At 38.2% G+C, this 16,827-nt stretch overlaps 1 protein-coding gene across 1 annotated transcript in view; it reads left to right on the top strand.

Annotated features, from left to right (window-relative positions):
* Positions 1–16,827, top strand: part of farp1 (FERM, RhoGEF (ARHGEF) and pleckstrin domain protein 1 (chondrocyte-derived)) — an 80,613-nt gene that overhangs the window by 52,017 nt on the left and 11,769 nt on the right. The window contains exons 8-18 of the mRNA XM_051889313.1: positions 3–150; positions 345–440; positions 634–800; positions 1,035–1,103; positions 1,765–1,840; positions 2,149–2,371; positions 7,166–7,353; positions 9,875–9,964; positions 13,615–13,748; positions 16,031–16,112; positions 16,535–16,772. Of these exons, the coding sequence (XP_051745273.1) occupies positions 3–150; positions 345–440; positions 634–800; positions 1,035–1,103; positions 1,765–1,840; positions 2,149–2,371; positions 7,166–7,353; positions 9,875–9,964; positions 13,615–13,748; positions 16,031–16,112; positions 16,535–16,772 (1,511 nt within the window). The remainder of the gene's footprint in view (positions 1–2; positions 151–344; positions 441–633; positions 801–1,034; positions 1,104–1,764; positions 1,841–2,148; positions 2,372–7,165; positions 7,354–9,874; positions 9,965–13,614; positions 13,749–16,030; positions 16,113–16,534; positions 16,773–16,827) is intronic.

Here is a 16,827-nt window from a genome sequence, read left to right as displayed (position 1 = left end):
AGCGGCCAAACTCCAGCTGAATCGGACTACCAGCTTTTGGAGATCGCACGAAGACTTGAGATGTACGGAGTGCGTCTTCACCCCGCAAAAGATCGAGAGGGTACAAAGCTCAGCCTCGCCGTGGCTCATTCTGGTGTGCTGGTTTTTCAAGTAAGTTTGCAGAGTTTTGTCTAAATAAAGAAGCATACTATTTAAAGTTTCACCCATTGTAGCTATATGAGATGAGTAATGAGGTTTATCCTGGAACAAAGATAGTAACTCATTTCTGCTTTTATTGAAGTTTTCCCATTGTCTTAAATTCTCCCTAAATGCACTTTTATATCTTTTTCATATGACTTCTAAAGGGACACACCAAAATAAATGGTTTCAACTGGTCTAAAGTCCGCAAGCTGAGTTTTAAGAGGAAGCGCTTTCTCATAAAACTACGACCTGATTTAAATGTAAGTGCTTTCTTTTTTAGTTTGATTATTTTATAGCAGTATCTGAATGTCTCAACTCAAAGCTACAGTATGTCTTGAGTACTGGATTCACAAATAACTTTTTGTACTTGCATAAATCATTTTCTGTCCAGTTGCCCTCTAATTTAGGTGTTTTAATAGGAAAAATAAGACAAAATGTCTCTGTTCTCTATAGCAGAGTAACTGTCAGGATACTCTTGAGTTCATGATGGGAAGCAGAGACTGCTGCAAGGTGTTTTGGAAGATTTGTGTGGAGTACCATGCCTTTTTCCGCCTGTTCGAAGAACCCAAACCCAAGCCCAAACCTGTTTTGTTCACCAGGGGTTCCTCCTTCAGGTTTAGGTAACAAATTGTGCAGATAAATGAACTTAAATTATGCAGTTTAGCACATCATCAGAAATTAACTTTACCATTAAGGTACATTTCAAATCTGTAACTTTTTTCCCTGTATTTATTTGCTAAATAATCAGAGTGCAAGAAGGTCTCAGTTCTTGCCAGATGGATAATGTTTTGACATGCACATTTTCTGCTTCCTTCTTTGTTTTTGAACCTGTCTGTCATGTTTTGTCTCATCAGTGGCCGCACACAAAGGCAGGTGATTGATTATGTAAAGGACTCAGAATTCAAAAAGGTTCCATTTGAAAGGTGAGATTTCTCTGTTGACCTTTTGTCTAAATGTCACTACCTTTCTGCTGAATTTCATTTCCCTCCAAAACAATCAACACACCAATGGGAAAGACGGAGTATGAGTGCGGTTATCTGTTTCCCAAGAACCTTTATTGAGATAAATCAAATTATGCGTTCATTGCCTCATTTACATGCCACTTCAAGATTTTTTTTTTTTAATGACACCCACATATGATTTATCTGTATTCTATTCAAGCCACATAAATATATCTCCATTTAGCATTTTCACCAGGTGGAATGTCAGGCTAAAACATTTTTCTAAAAATATGTCATAGATATTTGAGTGCTTCTTTTTACTATTAACCAGTAAGCCACCCAGAACGACCTGTAATCACTCAAAATACCCAAAAACCCCGCTTAGCTATGCCTTATCAACCACCCACATCACCCTAATATCACGCAGCATCAAGGTTTTTAAGCACTAGATGTACAAATCTAGCTGTTGTCTAGCAGTATTGTCGTATTCAATGCGCAGTAGTCAAGGCCTTTTCATTATTGTATAGTAATCCAATCAGCCAAAATCCATAGCTGAGTGGAAATAGGGCCACAGTTTTGAACCTAGTGAGGAGATCCCCTTAGAAAAACCCCTTGCTAATTGTTTCCAATCTTCCATCCTCAGAAAACACAGTAAAATTCAGTCCAACAGTGGTCTTTCTCCATTTCCACCAAGGCTGTGTGCTGAGGGTCAAGTAGAGGTGAGTGTAATCTAGTGTAGGAATGCATTAAAATATCACATAGTATACAAGCTTAAAGTCAACATCAAAATCGACCCCAATTACTTTCCTAATACACATTACTAGTCTTATTGTGAACGATTCATCGTTGCGTGTTTTTCAAAAGTAAAGTAAAGTTCAACCAAATTGTACTAACTTGCTCTGCCTTTGGTAACTTGGTCTGCTTCCATTCTGGTATAGAATGTCCTAGTTAAATGGCTTGCATTTTCTTGTTGACTTGTTTTATGCCTCTTATCCTCTTCCTTCTCAAATCTTTCTACATGTTGCAGAGGAATGCCAGTGCTTCAGGACAACAGGCGGATTCACCTATCGGGCGCACCGAAGTGACTGTTGAAAACCCGGCTCTCCAGCGTTACACTGGAAGCCTAACCTCACAGACCAACGGATGCCGAAACGGGACCCACGATGAGGCAGATGCTCGATTAAAGCCATCCCCATCCAAGCAGCAGGCCGAGCATCTGAGCACAGGTCTAGCATCGCATACTGCCAAGGGTAGCAGCTCCTCGATACCTTACATCGACTGCAGTGACATAGATAGCGAATATGATGTGGTCAAAGGCCGCGTCACCAGGTCTCACTCCCACACACATGACAATGATGAGGTTGAGCCAACCGGCCGTAGAACAAACAAGAGTAATGGTTATGGAAACGGTCAGCACAATGGACAAGGGGCAAGCAAGTCTAGATTTAGGGAGTCTCCTTTGACCACCCATCAGTTGGGGAAGAGTTCAGACACCTTCAGTGGTAGTCAATTGTCTAATGGGTCGTTTTGCGGTAACGGATCATCACGCACTGCTTTACCCCTGAGCAGTACCTTGGTGGATGAATTGTTTCAAGGTATGGATAGACGTGGTCTGGTGTCACCTTCCGGTCACATAGTTGGTTCCCGGAGTGCAAACTGTAGCCCGGTGATAAGCAGCTTTCACAAAACGAACTCCCTGAACCATCCAGAGCAGATCGGCTATAGTAGTCGTCGCCGTTGGGATGACGGTAGCCATTACCTTACCAATGGCCGAGCCGGGAGCGAGGCTCAACATTACGGTAGCTACTCCCCAATTGTCAATCGATCCCCACACTTGCAGAAACTCCACAATGGCATGCGCAACCGTTCTGACACTGACCCCATGATTCTGAGCCAGTTAAGTTCAACCCCGGCCAATGAACTGCGATCAGGGGTCTCAAGGGCTGAACGTATGGCCGCCCTAGAGCGCCGTGTTGCTGCTAATGGGTTTGGAGCACCTAGCCAAGCCCGGTCCAGCAATGTCCAGCGACTCTATGGAAGCCGGCTAAGTGCTAATGACCACAGCAGCCCAGTTCATATGATTGATGGTTCCACTAGTAGTGGAACGGAGTCTAGTGATACAGAGTCAGATGCAGGCAGCAACTCTTACAGTCAGCCCCTTGTCTATGGAAACCCTGGGGCAGCCAATTCCTCCCCTATGCCCCGAAGCAAGTTCTCCTTTGGCAGTCTCCAACTGGAGGACGAGGGCCAAGGAGGTGAAGATGGCTATGGTTATCCCATCAATGATGAGGATAGGGCGCAATCCTTTAACTGCTAGAGAAGGTGAAGTGTGCCTGGTTGTTGGTTGACTCTACACCCATTTTGCCACTTGGAGGCCCGGTCAAGATACCTAAAGGTGTGTTGTGTAGTTTCAGTGCCGCTAGTGGGCATAGTATGGCCTGAAATAGCATTAACCAATTGGGGCACAGCTATCTGTTTGGCAGATTTAGTGGCACTATTTGAGCAAATAATACACATTTCAAGATGAACAAGATTACCAATGATGGTATTTTTGCAAGATTTGGAGGGTTTAGGAAGAAGACTGTTCTACCTAAAGGAAATACTTTAATATTTCAAATATGCACAATTCATAACTATTACTCTTTAAAGATTAACTTCAGAATAATGACAAATTGAAGGTCCTACTGCAAAGTGCCATGATTGTAAACATAGAGAATGAAAGCTGATTAGAGCTGCTAAAACGTTACCCATATTACTGCTAAACAGTTAGTCATTGAGTATTGCCAAAAGTTTAATATTGTGAAATATTTCTTTGACAGTCTTGTAGAATGAAGGAATTACAAAAAATACTGAAAGATGCCATACATTTACTTAATCTGTAAATACTTTTCTGTTAGCCATAGCTTACAGAAGCTAATGTGTTTATGCAATAGCAATTAAATGTCACAGATAGGCTAGCTGGTTTACAGTTGGCACTTCAATATTCTGATGGCTAACTTGTGTATAAACTTGAACTAAGCTTGTATTGTCATATAAATAGATCATACTGGTTGGGTGTGTGGTATATTAGATACATTGAGAGATTGTGTAGACAAAACGTGAGATAAGAAACAGTGATGTTTTCATGCTAGCTTTGTTATTGTTTCTTTGGGTTTTTTGGGAACTAGTAGAAGTTGTAAGTTCTGTATCTATGGCGTTTGTACCGATCTGGTGGCACTGTCATGTTTGCCTGCCCATTTCCCAGCATGCATCACTCCTTAAAAAAAATATGACATTGTAAAGATCTCATATTATTTTGTTTTGCTTCGCTGCTTAATTTCTTTTTTTCCTAAACAAACAGCTGTGTCTCTGGCACGCCTCATCAATGTCATCTGTCTGCGGTGCGTTTGCAATGCTTGATGTTCACTCGATTTCTGAGTATATTAACCTGTGCTCAGGTTGCATTGCTTTTAAGACTTCTCCTGCCCAATGTCAGCACTGTTCTTGCAGCATGTACCTCTGGAATGCCTCGCCTTGTCTTTTTTCCCTCTCTCCTGGAAGCATGTCAACCTGTCCTTGTCTCCAGCATTTTGCTGCCCTGTCCTTTTCACATGTGTAAAAGACTTGGCATTGACACGGGACCCTTAAAAAGCAGTGGTCTTTTAAAGTGGAGATGGATGTAGGTGAGATTTGGACAGACTCAGAGTAAGAAACTTGTGAGGCTCAGCATGTGAAGTCTGAAAAGATTAGAAAGGTTTCCAAGAGCTGTCTAAAATGTCCTTCAACTTCAATGTTCAATCGGACCTTTTATCCATACGTTTTTGCACTTTCGCTCTCGGTTTTTGCTTATTGCCTTCTGATGTATTAGGGAAAGCATTTGCATTCACATGCTTGTATAGTAGGGGTGTAACGGTGCAAAAACATGACGGTTCGGTACGTACCTCGGTATTAAAGTCACAGTTCGTAAATGTAATCCTACGTGAGATATTATTCTCAAGCTGTTTTGTTGATTTCTTTCAGCGGTCTAAACACTTGTTGAGATATTACATGTAAATACATCTATGCATAGATCATCTGTTCTTCTTCTTCTGCACTTTTTCCTGTTGTGGCGGTTGGCAAACAGCATTGCATTACCTCACGCGCCACCTTCTGGATTGGAGTGTGGATCGTGACTGACTGTATTTGTCGTCTGACTGTATGCACTGAACCGTGATGTCCGTACCGTGATGGTTCGGGGACAAATACATGTACCGTTTCACCCCTATTGTGTAGTATAATTTTCACAATCCTGTCTAAAAATCTTATATTGATTTAAAAATATAATCTTATTTTCCAAATGCCAACTTTTCCTGTTCTTTTGAGAAGTATTCTTTACTTTTGCATGGCAATATTATGTCAGTGAAAAGTTTTCGAAAGTGTTTGTGAAGTCATTTGCAGGACCACTGCATTTTTTGGGCCCGTTACATGAAAAGAAAGCATTGACGATATTGATTGGAAAGCGCTAGTTTACGCCACTGTTAATATGAATGTATATAATCTTCACTGTCCCAGCGTTCCCAGTGATCTGTAATTTATCATTGTCAGTGACCAAAGTAGCATTCCTAGCTTTTTGTAAGTTACACTAAAATGTGATTTAACTTTCTTTTAGATTTTATCAGAATACCGTAGCAGTATTGAATGATTCACTCTTTTTCAGCCTGTGATTCCTCCAGATTTTTTCAGTATGAAATGTATGTTGCTGAGGTATATGAAAAGTTCCAGATATATTTGTGTAATATATTGTATTTGTACTTTTTTTAAAACACTCATAATTAACAGTGCTATCACTGTGGCACATATGCAAAACAATTAACCATAAGTGTATGTGTTTACAAACCATCTGACGTAGACTGTACTAGAATAACCAGGTAAGCAATGGAAAGTTAGCCTTTAAACTATTCCTCCCTGTTACAATCCTGTAGCACTTACAAATGGACTTTCTAAAGTTGCAAGGTTGTTCATTTTCTCGATGCCTGTTCACAGGTTCTGTATGATTGATGTCTGTTGTTTTTTTTTTTAACTACTCCAAAACCTTTTCACTACTCTTCCCTTGTCTTATTAATTTCTGGAACACTTTAACATTGTAAATGAATGTGCATTAGTAGCAATAAAATTTGGTACTTGTGAAGCGGGACTCCAGATGTTTACTCCGATGCCTGACGGTCACCCTTAGATGTTAGCGCCCCCCTCATGTGTCTTGTCTTGTGGTAGAGTAGCCGTAGTGGTTCTAGTTGTTTGTTTTGCATGTTTGACGACGCATGTGTGCGTGCCACCACAAGGCCTTTGTCACCAGATTTGCGGCTCTTCCATCTTCCTCAATAATGGCTGCGCTGTGGACACTCGGTGCATTTGAAATGTCCCGGTTCGCATGTCGCATCCAATTCGTGCCAAGGCATGGGACACGAAACGTTGTTGGGCAAGTATGTGAATGTACTTGTGTAGTGAACGTAGTGGTCTGAAGATAAAACATGTTCCCCTCCCCATCACCCAGGGAATGTGTTATATATCTCGGCAGTGTCCTCAGGCGGAAATCCCAGACTGGGATGGTGTGACTCACTCATGTCTGGATCCCGATGTGGTGCTGTCAGCCATAGTCCATTTCTAAACACAATGTGTTGTGCAGCTTCACCCCTTGGCAATGATCTTGATAAATCAAGAATCTTTACTTGTAGTGTTAAGGATAAAAATGTCAAAATTACCCTGCAGAAAAGACCAGCTTACACTGGTATGAATTTGCATGCTAGTCCAAGCTTATTGGATCATTATAGCCATGCAGTTTGATCAATTCGCTGTAGTCTTTTTGGTAAAACTGTTGACCTAGAAGTCTTGCTAGTGAAGAATTCTGGTGGTCTAAATGCTTGCTGGTCACTAGCTTTGCTTCTTTTTCAGCAGGGTAGTTTTACGACATTTACATGTTGTACCCTGGTATTCGATTGCATTTACTTAGTGCCGTAAGTCCATCTGCTATTTGATTATCAAGTCTGCAATACTTAAAGGCTTAACATGACCTGCCTGTTCTCCTGTAGGTCCAGTTTCCAAGAGCCCTCAGCACAACGAGTCTCCGTCTGCAGGCAGGGTGATGGTAAACGGCCAGAAACAGAGTCTCAGCACTGGCCAAAGTCCAGATGGACGGCAGCCTTCTCCTCTCACCAGCCCCTTACTGACCGACGCCGGCTTCATCCGCACAGACGACGAGGACGAGGTTCGGAGGAAGGTTTGTCTTTTGGGGAGGGGATAGTATTTGAGCACCATGTGCTAGTAAAAACTGACTTTGGTGGGTCACTTTGGATGTTTGCTGCTACATTATGTGGTTTATTCTGTGGTATGTGGTAGTCTGGTCCTTGCTGATGATAGTATAGTGATGGGTTTTCAGCAACATAGTGATAAACTATATACCAAGGGTGTCCGATCCTGCTCCTGGAGGGCCACTGTCCTGCAGAGTTTAGCTCCAACCCTAATTAAACACACCTGAACCAGCTGATCAAAGTCTTACTAAGCATACTAGAAACTTCCAGGCGAGTTGTAGCTAAACTTTGCAGGACAGTGTCCCTCCAGGACCAAATTTGGACACCCCTGCTATATATTATACTGTCATAAAAAGTCTACACTCCCCTGTTAAAACAGCTGGTTTTTGTGATGTAAAAAAAAAATGAAACAAAGATAAATCATGTCAAGTACTTTTGCACATTTAATATAAAAATTACAACCTATGCAGTGCCTCTGAAAACCAAAGTGGCACATTTCAGAGAAAATAAAAATAAAAACTTGGAATAACTAACTGCATAAGTGTGCACACACTTTCATAATTGGGTTTGTGGCTGTGCAAAAAAATTATGACATGCAGGAAATTGCTGAGAACTTTATTTTACTTAGTATTTACTCAAAATTCACTCATAAAGATCAAATATTGGCCGATAAATGTGCCTGACCAATATATTGCCACTAGTTTTCTTGCTAAAAAATACTTTAAGGGCAGTTAGTTTCTCTCTTTTATGTCAAAAAGTTACATTTGGACCCTGTTATTATTTTTGTCAGTCAAAGCAACCTCCTTGTGTAGTTCATGAATAACAGCAATCGTCTCCTCAGCAGTCGATTTCAAGGTCCCTCAGCTAATTTCCCCTTTAAACTTCACTGTGCTTGAATTAAAGGTGCTCTAGACAAATTAAGGTTATGATGGAAAAACTGCTTTAAAAGTGTTTTATCATCAGAAGTGCCAGTGCATTTTGGTCAAGTGTCTCTGTGGACGTCTCAGAATAGGAGACCTAGATAAACTCAACCTAAATTCCAGTCTATTTAGGGCAGATTATGTAGCGGCGGCGTGAGCGGCTCAGTGAACAGTGAGAGTTTTACTTTGAGACGTCGCACTGTGTGTGTGTGCATGTGTGTGTGCTCACGCAAATGAGCGAGAATCATTTTATTGGACAATGTCACCTTATTTTTATATTTCTGCTCTATTTTTATCAGAAGAGAAAGATGCTTATATTTAAATATATTTAATTTATGCTTATATTTGCTATAAGTTTATTCTTTGTTAGTAGTACAATAGCATATGGCCTTGAAGATAATGGACAATATCATAAAAGCCACAAAACACTCAGTTTGATTTCATGGCATCTTTATATAGAAATTAAGGCTGTCAAAATGAACGTTAATTTTGCGGTTAATTTTTTAACGTGTTGAAATTATTTAATGCAATTAACAGAGCATCCGTTTTTTGGCTGCGCTACAATATATGATTACACTATCATTCATTCAAGTGCTCTTAAATGTGATAAGATGCAAAAAATAACTCAAATCTGTACTGGCACGCTGTCTGTGAAGCGGCTCTCTGTGAACAAACACCCGGAACATGCATGCAGAATGCTGCTTCAGACAGTGCATCGGTGCTGCATTGAATTCTCTTTCTTGCTCGAACGGACAAAAACACACAAAATTATGTCAAAATTCCTGCTTTGTTGAGTGTTCTCGTAAGTGCAGTCTTAAATGAGTTAGAAAGTGTTAAATGAACGTAAAGAGTTGTGAGAATATCGGATGTGTGTCAGATCTGCGTCAGGTCTTAAAGTGACAGCAGCCTAATAAACCTGCTGTCTGTCATTAATGTTAATCAAAGAACAAAAGACATAGAGAAAATCACTCACTGTTCTTGACTGAAAAGAGCTTTAATCTGTATATTTAGCCTAACTGTAAGACCTACCTGAACATCTTAAAGCACTGTTTACAAGTTTACATGGGTCAATAACAACAAAAACGTTTTGGTGCATTTTAGCAGGGCAGGTAAAAATTGTTGAGCCATGATGTATTAAAGGCACAGCTAAATGTGATTTATTTATTACAATTGGTTTATGTGAAGATTTTTTTTTAAGTTCACTTAAATTAAAAGTTGTTATATTTTTAAAATTGATAGCTTTCAATTATACGGCAATATTGAATGGCTATAATTAATGGCTAAAATTAAGGGAAAAATCCATGTAATAGAGACTTCAGTATCAGTACTGGTATCAGTGATACTGGCCTAAATTCATTGTGTTTAGTAAAAAGATTAAAAAAAAAAAAGCCATTAAACAAATATTTAAAATATATCGTCTTTATGTTGTTTACATTATTTTTTAATAATGTACAAAATAATGTTAATGTTAGGTGCGATTAATTTAATTTAATTTAATTTCATTTAACAGGGGAAAAAAAGCAATTAATTTAATTTAATTGCTTTTTCTGTCCCTCTCTCCTGCTCACAGAGGTTCCCAACTGATAAAGCGTACTTCATCGCCAAAGAGCTCCTGACTACAGAGAGAACATATCTGAAGGATCTGGAGGTCATCACTGTGGTAAGACTGTAAATACTCTTTCATGTGGTCTGTGTGTTTTTAGGATGTTTGTGGTCTTCTGCTGTGTCAACATTAAATATCTCATTTAGTCAGTCTAATGGATTATCTAGGACATTGCCGCCGTGACATATGTGTTGCATTCATTTCAAAATACTTTCTCTTACAGCGTATAGGCTACATGCCTCACAGACATGAGAAATATATCTATATAAATGCTTGAAATGTCTACTTTTAAACTAGCCAATTCAAATTGAAAAGAAATACTCTCTGCTTATGTAATCCATATGAAAGGTGCGTTTCTCTCGTTCACTATACTGCGGAGATGACGAGGCAGCATCGTCAACTTCATCTTTGCAGCCGACACTGACTCAGAAAACACTAGTTTATTAATAAATAATTAAAATGTCGCCTGTTTTTTTTCTGACCCATTCATAATCATTACTTTTGCCAGTGCTTTCGGCAAGTGTTTTGTGTGCGCTTGAATGCGGAATAGGCTGTATATTATGTAGTAATTAAATTTGTCGACTAATGGCTTAAATGAACGACTAATGGTAGACTAGAAAAATCTTTAGGGGGCAGACCTTTACAAATGAAAGGCTGAGCCGAGAATTCAAGATAAGCAGTAGTCATTGTTCTTCTGCTGTTCGCGTCCTCCTGTCTATACGTCGGTGGTGTAATGAGTCTCTTTGATGTCTTACAAGGTAGCGGAAAGAAGCAGCAGGGCGACACGTTTACACATCTCATAAATATTTCCTTTTGGCTTTTGGATCTGAGGCTGCTGTTTGGATCCCAGTCTTCCACAGCCACCCATCCGCCTGCTCGCGTTATTACAGCTGCTTCTGTTCAACGGTTTAAACACCTCTAGATCTCGACACTACTGTCTGTACTGCCATTGAGGTGTGCTGCACAACTAGGGTGTTCCAGTACACAGTGCTGTTTTGGTCTCGGTGTTGGGTGGGACATTGCTAGGGGGTTGCTATGCCTCTCCCTGATGGATGCTAGGGTGATCTAAGCGCTTACTAGGATGGTAGGGCGTTCTGAGTGATGCTAGGTGGTTGCTAAGGTTTTTTGATTGGTTGCTAGTGTGTTCTGGATAATCGCTATCATGTTGATAAGGTTTTTTTTGTTTGGTTGCTAAGGTGTTAATAAGCAGTTCTAAGGGTGTTCTGTCCAATAATGGCAATATGCAGTTGCTAGGCTATTTTGGTTAATCGCGAGCATGTCGCTAGGTGGTTGCTAAGGTTTTTAGATTGGTTGATAGGGTGTTAATAAGCTGTTGCTAGGGTGTACTGGATAGTCAACAGCATGCTGAAAGGTGGTTTCTAAGGTTTTGGCTGGTTGCTAGGCTGTTAAAAAGCAGTTTCTTGGATGTTGTGGATAGTTTTCAGCATGTTGCCAAGTAGTTTCTATGGTACTTGGTTTGTTGCTAAGGTGTTGATAAGCAGTTCCTAGCATGTTCTGTATAGTTTTGTTCTGGATAGTTGCTAGCATGATGCTAGATGGTTTCTAAGGTTTTGGCTTGTTGCTAGGGTGGTAAATAGCAGTTTCTTGGATGTTCTGGATAGTTTTCAGAATGTTGCCAAGTGGTTTCTAAGGTATCTGGTTTGCTGCTAGGGTGTTAATAAGCTGTTCCTAAGATGTTCTGGATAGTTGCCAGCATGATGCTAGATGGTTTCTAATGTATTTGGTTTGTTGCTAAGGTGTTAATAAGCTGTTGATAGGTGGTTGCCTGTTATTCATGATGGTATAGAATCACAATAGATTCTTGTAAGGTCTGGAGTCCTGATGAAAGTCTTGCAGTATCCAGAACATGAGAATGAGGAGACAAAGACTCTTTATTCTGGGATTCTTCAGTCATCACGTCAGAGAGTCTGTTTGAGATAGTCATCACGCTGTGTCTGGGGAAATGCCCACAGCTGCTGATCTGTTCATGTTTGGATCTGTGTGAAGTAGTCAAATAGTTTTATAGTGTGTGATTTCATGTTTGATATGATGATGATGGAAAATGTCTACAAAGGCTTCAAACGATTGATGTGTTCCTCCATTGACTGTAAAGGGCCATTTCATGGAAAATTGATTTTGACTAAGAGTTTGATGAACTAGACGTTCCCTCACAGCTCATCTAGAACATTGTGGTTGTGAAGTTATGGCCCTGTTTACACCTGGTATAAGATGCGTTTTGGTCAATCGGATCACAAGTGGACGATGCTGAATACATGAGTAAATGGGGTGTAAAACATTTTGAGCTTGTCCACTTTCAATCACTTCCAGTGGCAGTCGAAAGTGCATTCGACTGGATTGCTTTCGTAGTGTAAACGCTCATGCAGTCGAATGTGTTCAGCCACAAAAGACTGTCTACTCTCCACCTACTGACTTAATGTGTAAACAATATGGGAAGCGCACTAGCCAGACTGGATTTGAACTTTGTTGGCTGAAGACCCAAGTTTGGATTGAAGAAGAAAAACGTACCAAGCACAATGTTCTCCCACCATTCCTGATTTCTAACACGCATGGCGTGGCCTTGCGGCTCTCAGAGCAGAAACAAAAACGGCTGCTCTCCGTATGTTTTTCCGTTGTCTTCGGGCACATTCATATGTAAATTGCGCAAGATTATTTTGTCCATTAGATCGAAAGATCTGAAAAAAACATATATTTACATGCCCATAGACCCTCCCTCAAAGAAATCAGGACAGAACGACCAAAACGCATCTTAATACCAGGTGTAACAGGGCCTATGTTGTGAAAAAGATGCCACAATGAGCTCAATAACATAATGTCCACCCATATTTATATATCAACACCTATTTAGTAGTCATTTTAACGATTGTATCATTAAAAGATCGCAATCTCGATTCAAACACCAACGTGACTTCATTCCTAAATGTTAACGATTCGCCTGTGTCTATTAAACTTTACAAAATCACACATCAACTTTCAGATCTGCGTTGGTGCTGCTGTTGAGCCAGAGAGTGTAGTTCTCATGTATAGTATAAGTATGAAACAGTTTTACAAACAGTCTTTTCACAGTATCATTATTTCTGTTAAAATTTTCATATTATCACAGAAGAACTGGGATAAAAGTTTATAGTTCAGATATAAACACTGATGACTACCGAAGCGATCACAACAGAGTAAATCACCTTTTGAAAGTAACTTGATGCTTCAAATAACGAGTGTATCGATTACATCGTTATGCCACTAGGTGGCGACAAGTGACTGTCAAAAATGTATTTGTCATTGAATTATTAAAGAGATTGGTTCAAAACTTATTCATCCAGTAATGAAATAAGTGAATTATTTATGAGTGAGTCATTGAATCATTCATTCAAACCATTTTTTTTTCTAAATAAATAATTCAGAGTAATTAAACATTTTAAATAGACTGCAGCAATTAACATTTTGTCAGAGCCTCTAGTAAATTGTATGTAAATTTGTTTAGTTTTCTGTTCAGAATCGTGGGAGAATCGTGATCTCTGTTTGAAAAAAAAAAAAAAAAAAAAAAAAACTCTACTATTTAGTGACTTTACCTGATGAACATTAGCAGAGCTTATTTAAATATAGAAGAGAAGGTGAAAAATGATATTATAACTGAAAGCATCGCTGATATAATCGCTGTTCTTTTGTTTCTCTTCCTTTTTATATGATTCCAGTCCTTTCAGAAGTCCATTGGGAAGGATGAGGCTATGCCGGATTCCTTGAGAAATCTCATTTTTGCCAATTTCGAACCGGTGTACAAATTCCATGAGACCTTCCTGAAAGAGGTGGAGCAGCGACTGGCTCAGTGGTGCGTATTTCAGATAAGTGTGTGTGTGTGTGTGTGTTGTATTGGTGTTAGGAATGTGCACAATCTGCGCCATAAACAGCAACCATAACAGACACACACCTCAATTTGTCACTGAGTATTTTGCTACACTGTTAGATGCCTTTTCAACTGCCTGTCAAACAACTATTACGCTCCATCAAATGTAGATGACTGTGAAATTAACCTCACATGACTGAAATACCTGTCTTCACAATGCATCTGTCAAGAACACTATATTTCATTTCAAAACTGAAAGAATGAAATGGGCAGTTGTATTTTTGCATGCAGAAATTGAAGCCTGTTGTGTTGTGACATTATTTTACTGACAACGAAACGCATTTTCCGCTGCATCAATATTTTTTTTTTGAAATATATTATAATTAGCCAAATTATTATTGTGCATTTTTTTTATTATATTTTTTGAAAATGTAAATAATTTTCATTAGATATATTCTAATTCATATTGCATTAAAAACTAAAATTAAACGTATAATAGAAAATATCTGTCTAGAAACCATATATCTATACAGTACCAGTCAAAAGTTTGGATATATTATTGTTTTTGAAAGAAGTCTTCTGCTCATCAAGCCTGCATTTATATGATCAAAAAATACAGAAAAAACAGTGATTTTGTGAAATATTATTACAATTTAAAATAAGTTTTCTATTCTAATATACTTTAAAATATAATTTATTTCCGTGATGCAAAGCTGAATTTTCATCAGCCATTACTCCAGTCTTGCAGTGACACATGATCCTTCAGAAATCATTTTAATATGCTGATTTATTATCAATGTTGCAAACAGTTTGTGCTGCTTAATATATTTTATATATATATAATATATATATACATATATATTTATATATAACTTGTGATACTTTTTTCAGGATTATTTGATGAATAAAAAGTTAAAATAAAAAAAATTAAAAATAAAAACATTTATTTAAAATAAATAAATGGGGTCAGTCATTTTTTTTTTCTTTTTTTGAAAGAAATTAATACTTTAATTCAGCAAAGATGTGTTTAATTGATAAAAAGTGATAGTAAAGATTTATATTGTTAGAAAAGATTTCTATTTTGAATTAATGCTGTTCTTTTTAACTTTTTGTTCATCAATGAATCCTGAAAAAAAGTATCACAGGTTCCAAAACAATATTAAGCAGCACAACTGTTTCCAACACTGATAATAACTAAGTATGAAATCAGAATATTAGAATACTCATCATATCCTTTTTCTATATTATATTAATATCTGTTTCTATATTAGCCAAATTAATATTGTCTTTTAGAGCACAAGTCTCTAGAAATGCTCTGAAAACATCAAGGCATATCACAGAACAAACCTGCAGTGCATGTGTTCTCCGATCCGACAGCATAATGACAGTAACTGATGGAGCTCTGCCGAGTGAACTGTTCTCTCGTGTTCCCTGTCTGCTGTTTCCAACGCGGCTGTAATGTTTAATACCGGTCCGTGGGGAGCAGATTTGGACCTGTATTCAAAGACAGGATGATAAATCGTGGTTTTTGTGTACGGTGGCTGGTGTGATCGCTCTCAGTGAGGGTTAAGGGGAACAGCTCAACAGCGTTGATAGATGATGTTGAGTCCATTGATGTTCAGTAAGTGTCGAGTTCTGTGTGGAACGATGTGCAACAGAGACATCTACTGGAGGACTTGAGCACTTCGGTTCAAGACTTAAAGGACTAGTTCACCCAAAATAAAACTCACCCTCATGTTGTTCAAACCTGTATGACTGTATTTCTTCTGTCAAACACAAATAGAGATGTTTATCAGAATGTGCAAGATGCTTATTCAATAAAATCAAGTCATGACTTGGGTTGTCAAGCACCAAAAAGGGCAAAAATCCTAAAAATCATAATAAATATGTCAATAAGACTATATTCCATGTTTTCTGATGTGTGTGTGTGTGTGTGTATATATATATATATATATATATAAATATAAATATAAATATTAGTTGCCTTGGCGATAAACTGAAGTAAGTTTAAGTTGAAGCATTAAAATTATTAACTATAAATAAATAAGAACTAAATCTAAAATACAAAAAAAATAAAAAATAAACCTAAATAGCAATACTTTAAAAAATAATAATAAAATGACAAAAGCACATAGCGAAATTACTAAAACAAACATTAAAACTAAAAACATAAAAAGTAAAAGCTAATTGAAAATATTAATAAAGCTATAATAAAACTAAAATAATACTAATACCTGTATGTAATTGATTTTGTTCATTGTTTTTAGGGAAGGCAGATCGAACGCACACATCAAAGGAGACTATCAGCGCGTTGGGGACGTCATGCTGAAGAATATCCAGGGTTTGAAGGTCAGAACATCTAGATCTTTCTGAGACGCCATTTTCTTTCATATCAGTGAGATATCTCTCTTTATACATATCATTTTGACATATATTTGTATATATTTATTAGCTTTTATTTATGCGCTAATGTCAATTTATTATCATTATTATTTTTTTAAATGTTGCTGTTTAGGTTTATTTTTGTTTCAGTTTTAGTTTTAATTAGTTTTAATTTTTATTTATTTCCAGTTGATAATTTTAGTGCTTCAACTTTTTTTCAGTTTATTTTTGTTTTAGTTTAAGTTTTTCAACTAATATTTATATTTTATTTCAATGAACAGAAATGTTTTTAATAGTTTTTGTTTAATTTAATGATAATATGCCTGCTTTGAAGTACCGTAGTGTTATTATCATGACAGATGGTTCACTGTTTCTCTCTGGCTCCTCAGCTGCTGACAGCTCATCTTCAGAAGCATTCAGAGGCGTTGCTGGAGCTGGAAAGGACGTGTCGCTCTTCCCGAAAGCTGGAGGGTTTGTGCCGAGACTTTGAGCTTCAGAAGGTCTGTTACCTGCCACTCAACATCTTCTTCCTGCGGCCGCTGCACCGCCTCATGCACTATAAACAGATCCTGGAGCGCCTCTGCAAACACTATCCACCGACACACGACGACTTCAGAGACTCGCGAGGTACGAGAACGGTTGCTTTTATACTGTCAAGTGTCTGAGACTTCCTTCTGAATCA

This window comes from Ctenopharyngodon idella, chromosome 1, assembly GCF_019924925.1.
Source record: "Ctenopharyngodon idella isolate HZGC_01 chromosome 1, HZGC01, whole genome shotgun sequence".
Taxonomy (NCBI): Eukaryota; Metazoa; Chordata; class Actinopteri; order Cypriniformes; family Xenocyprididae; genus Ctenopharyngodon; species Ctenopharyngodon idella.
This window is presented reverse-complemented; position numbering and strand designations above follow the sequence as displayed.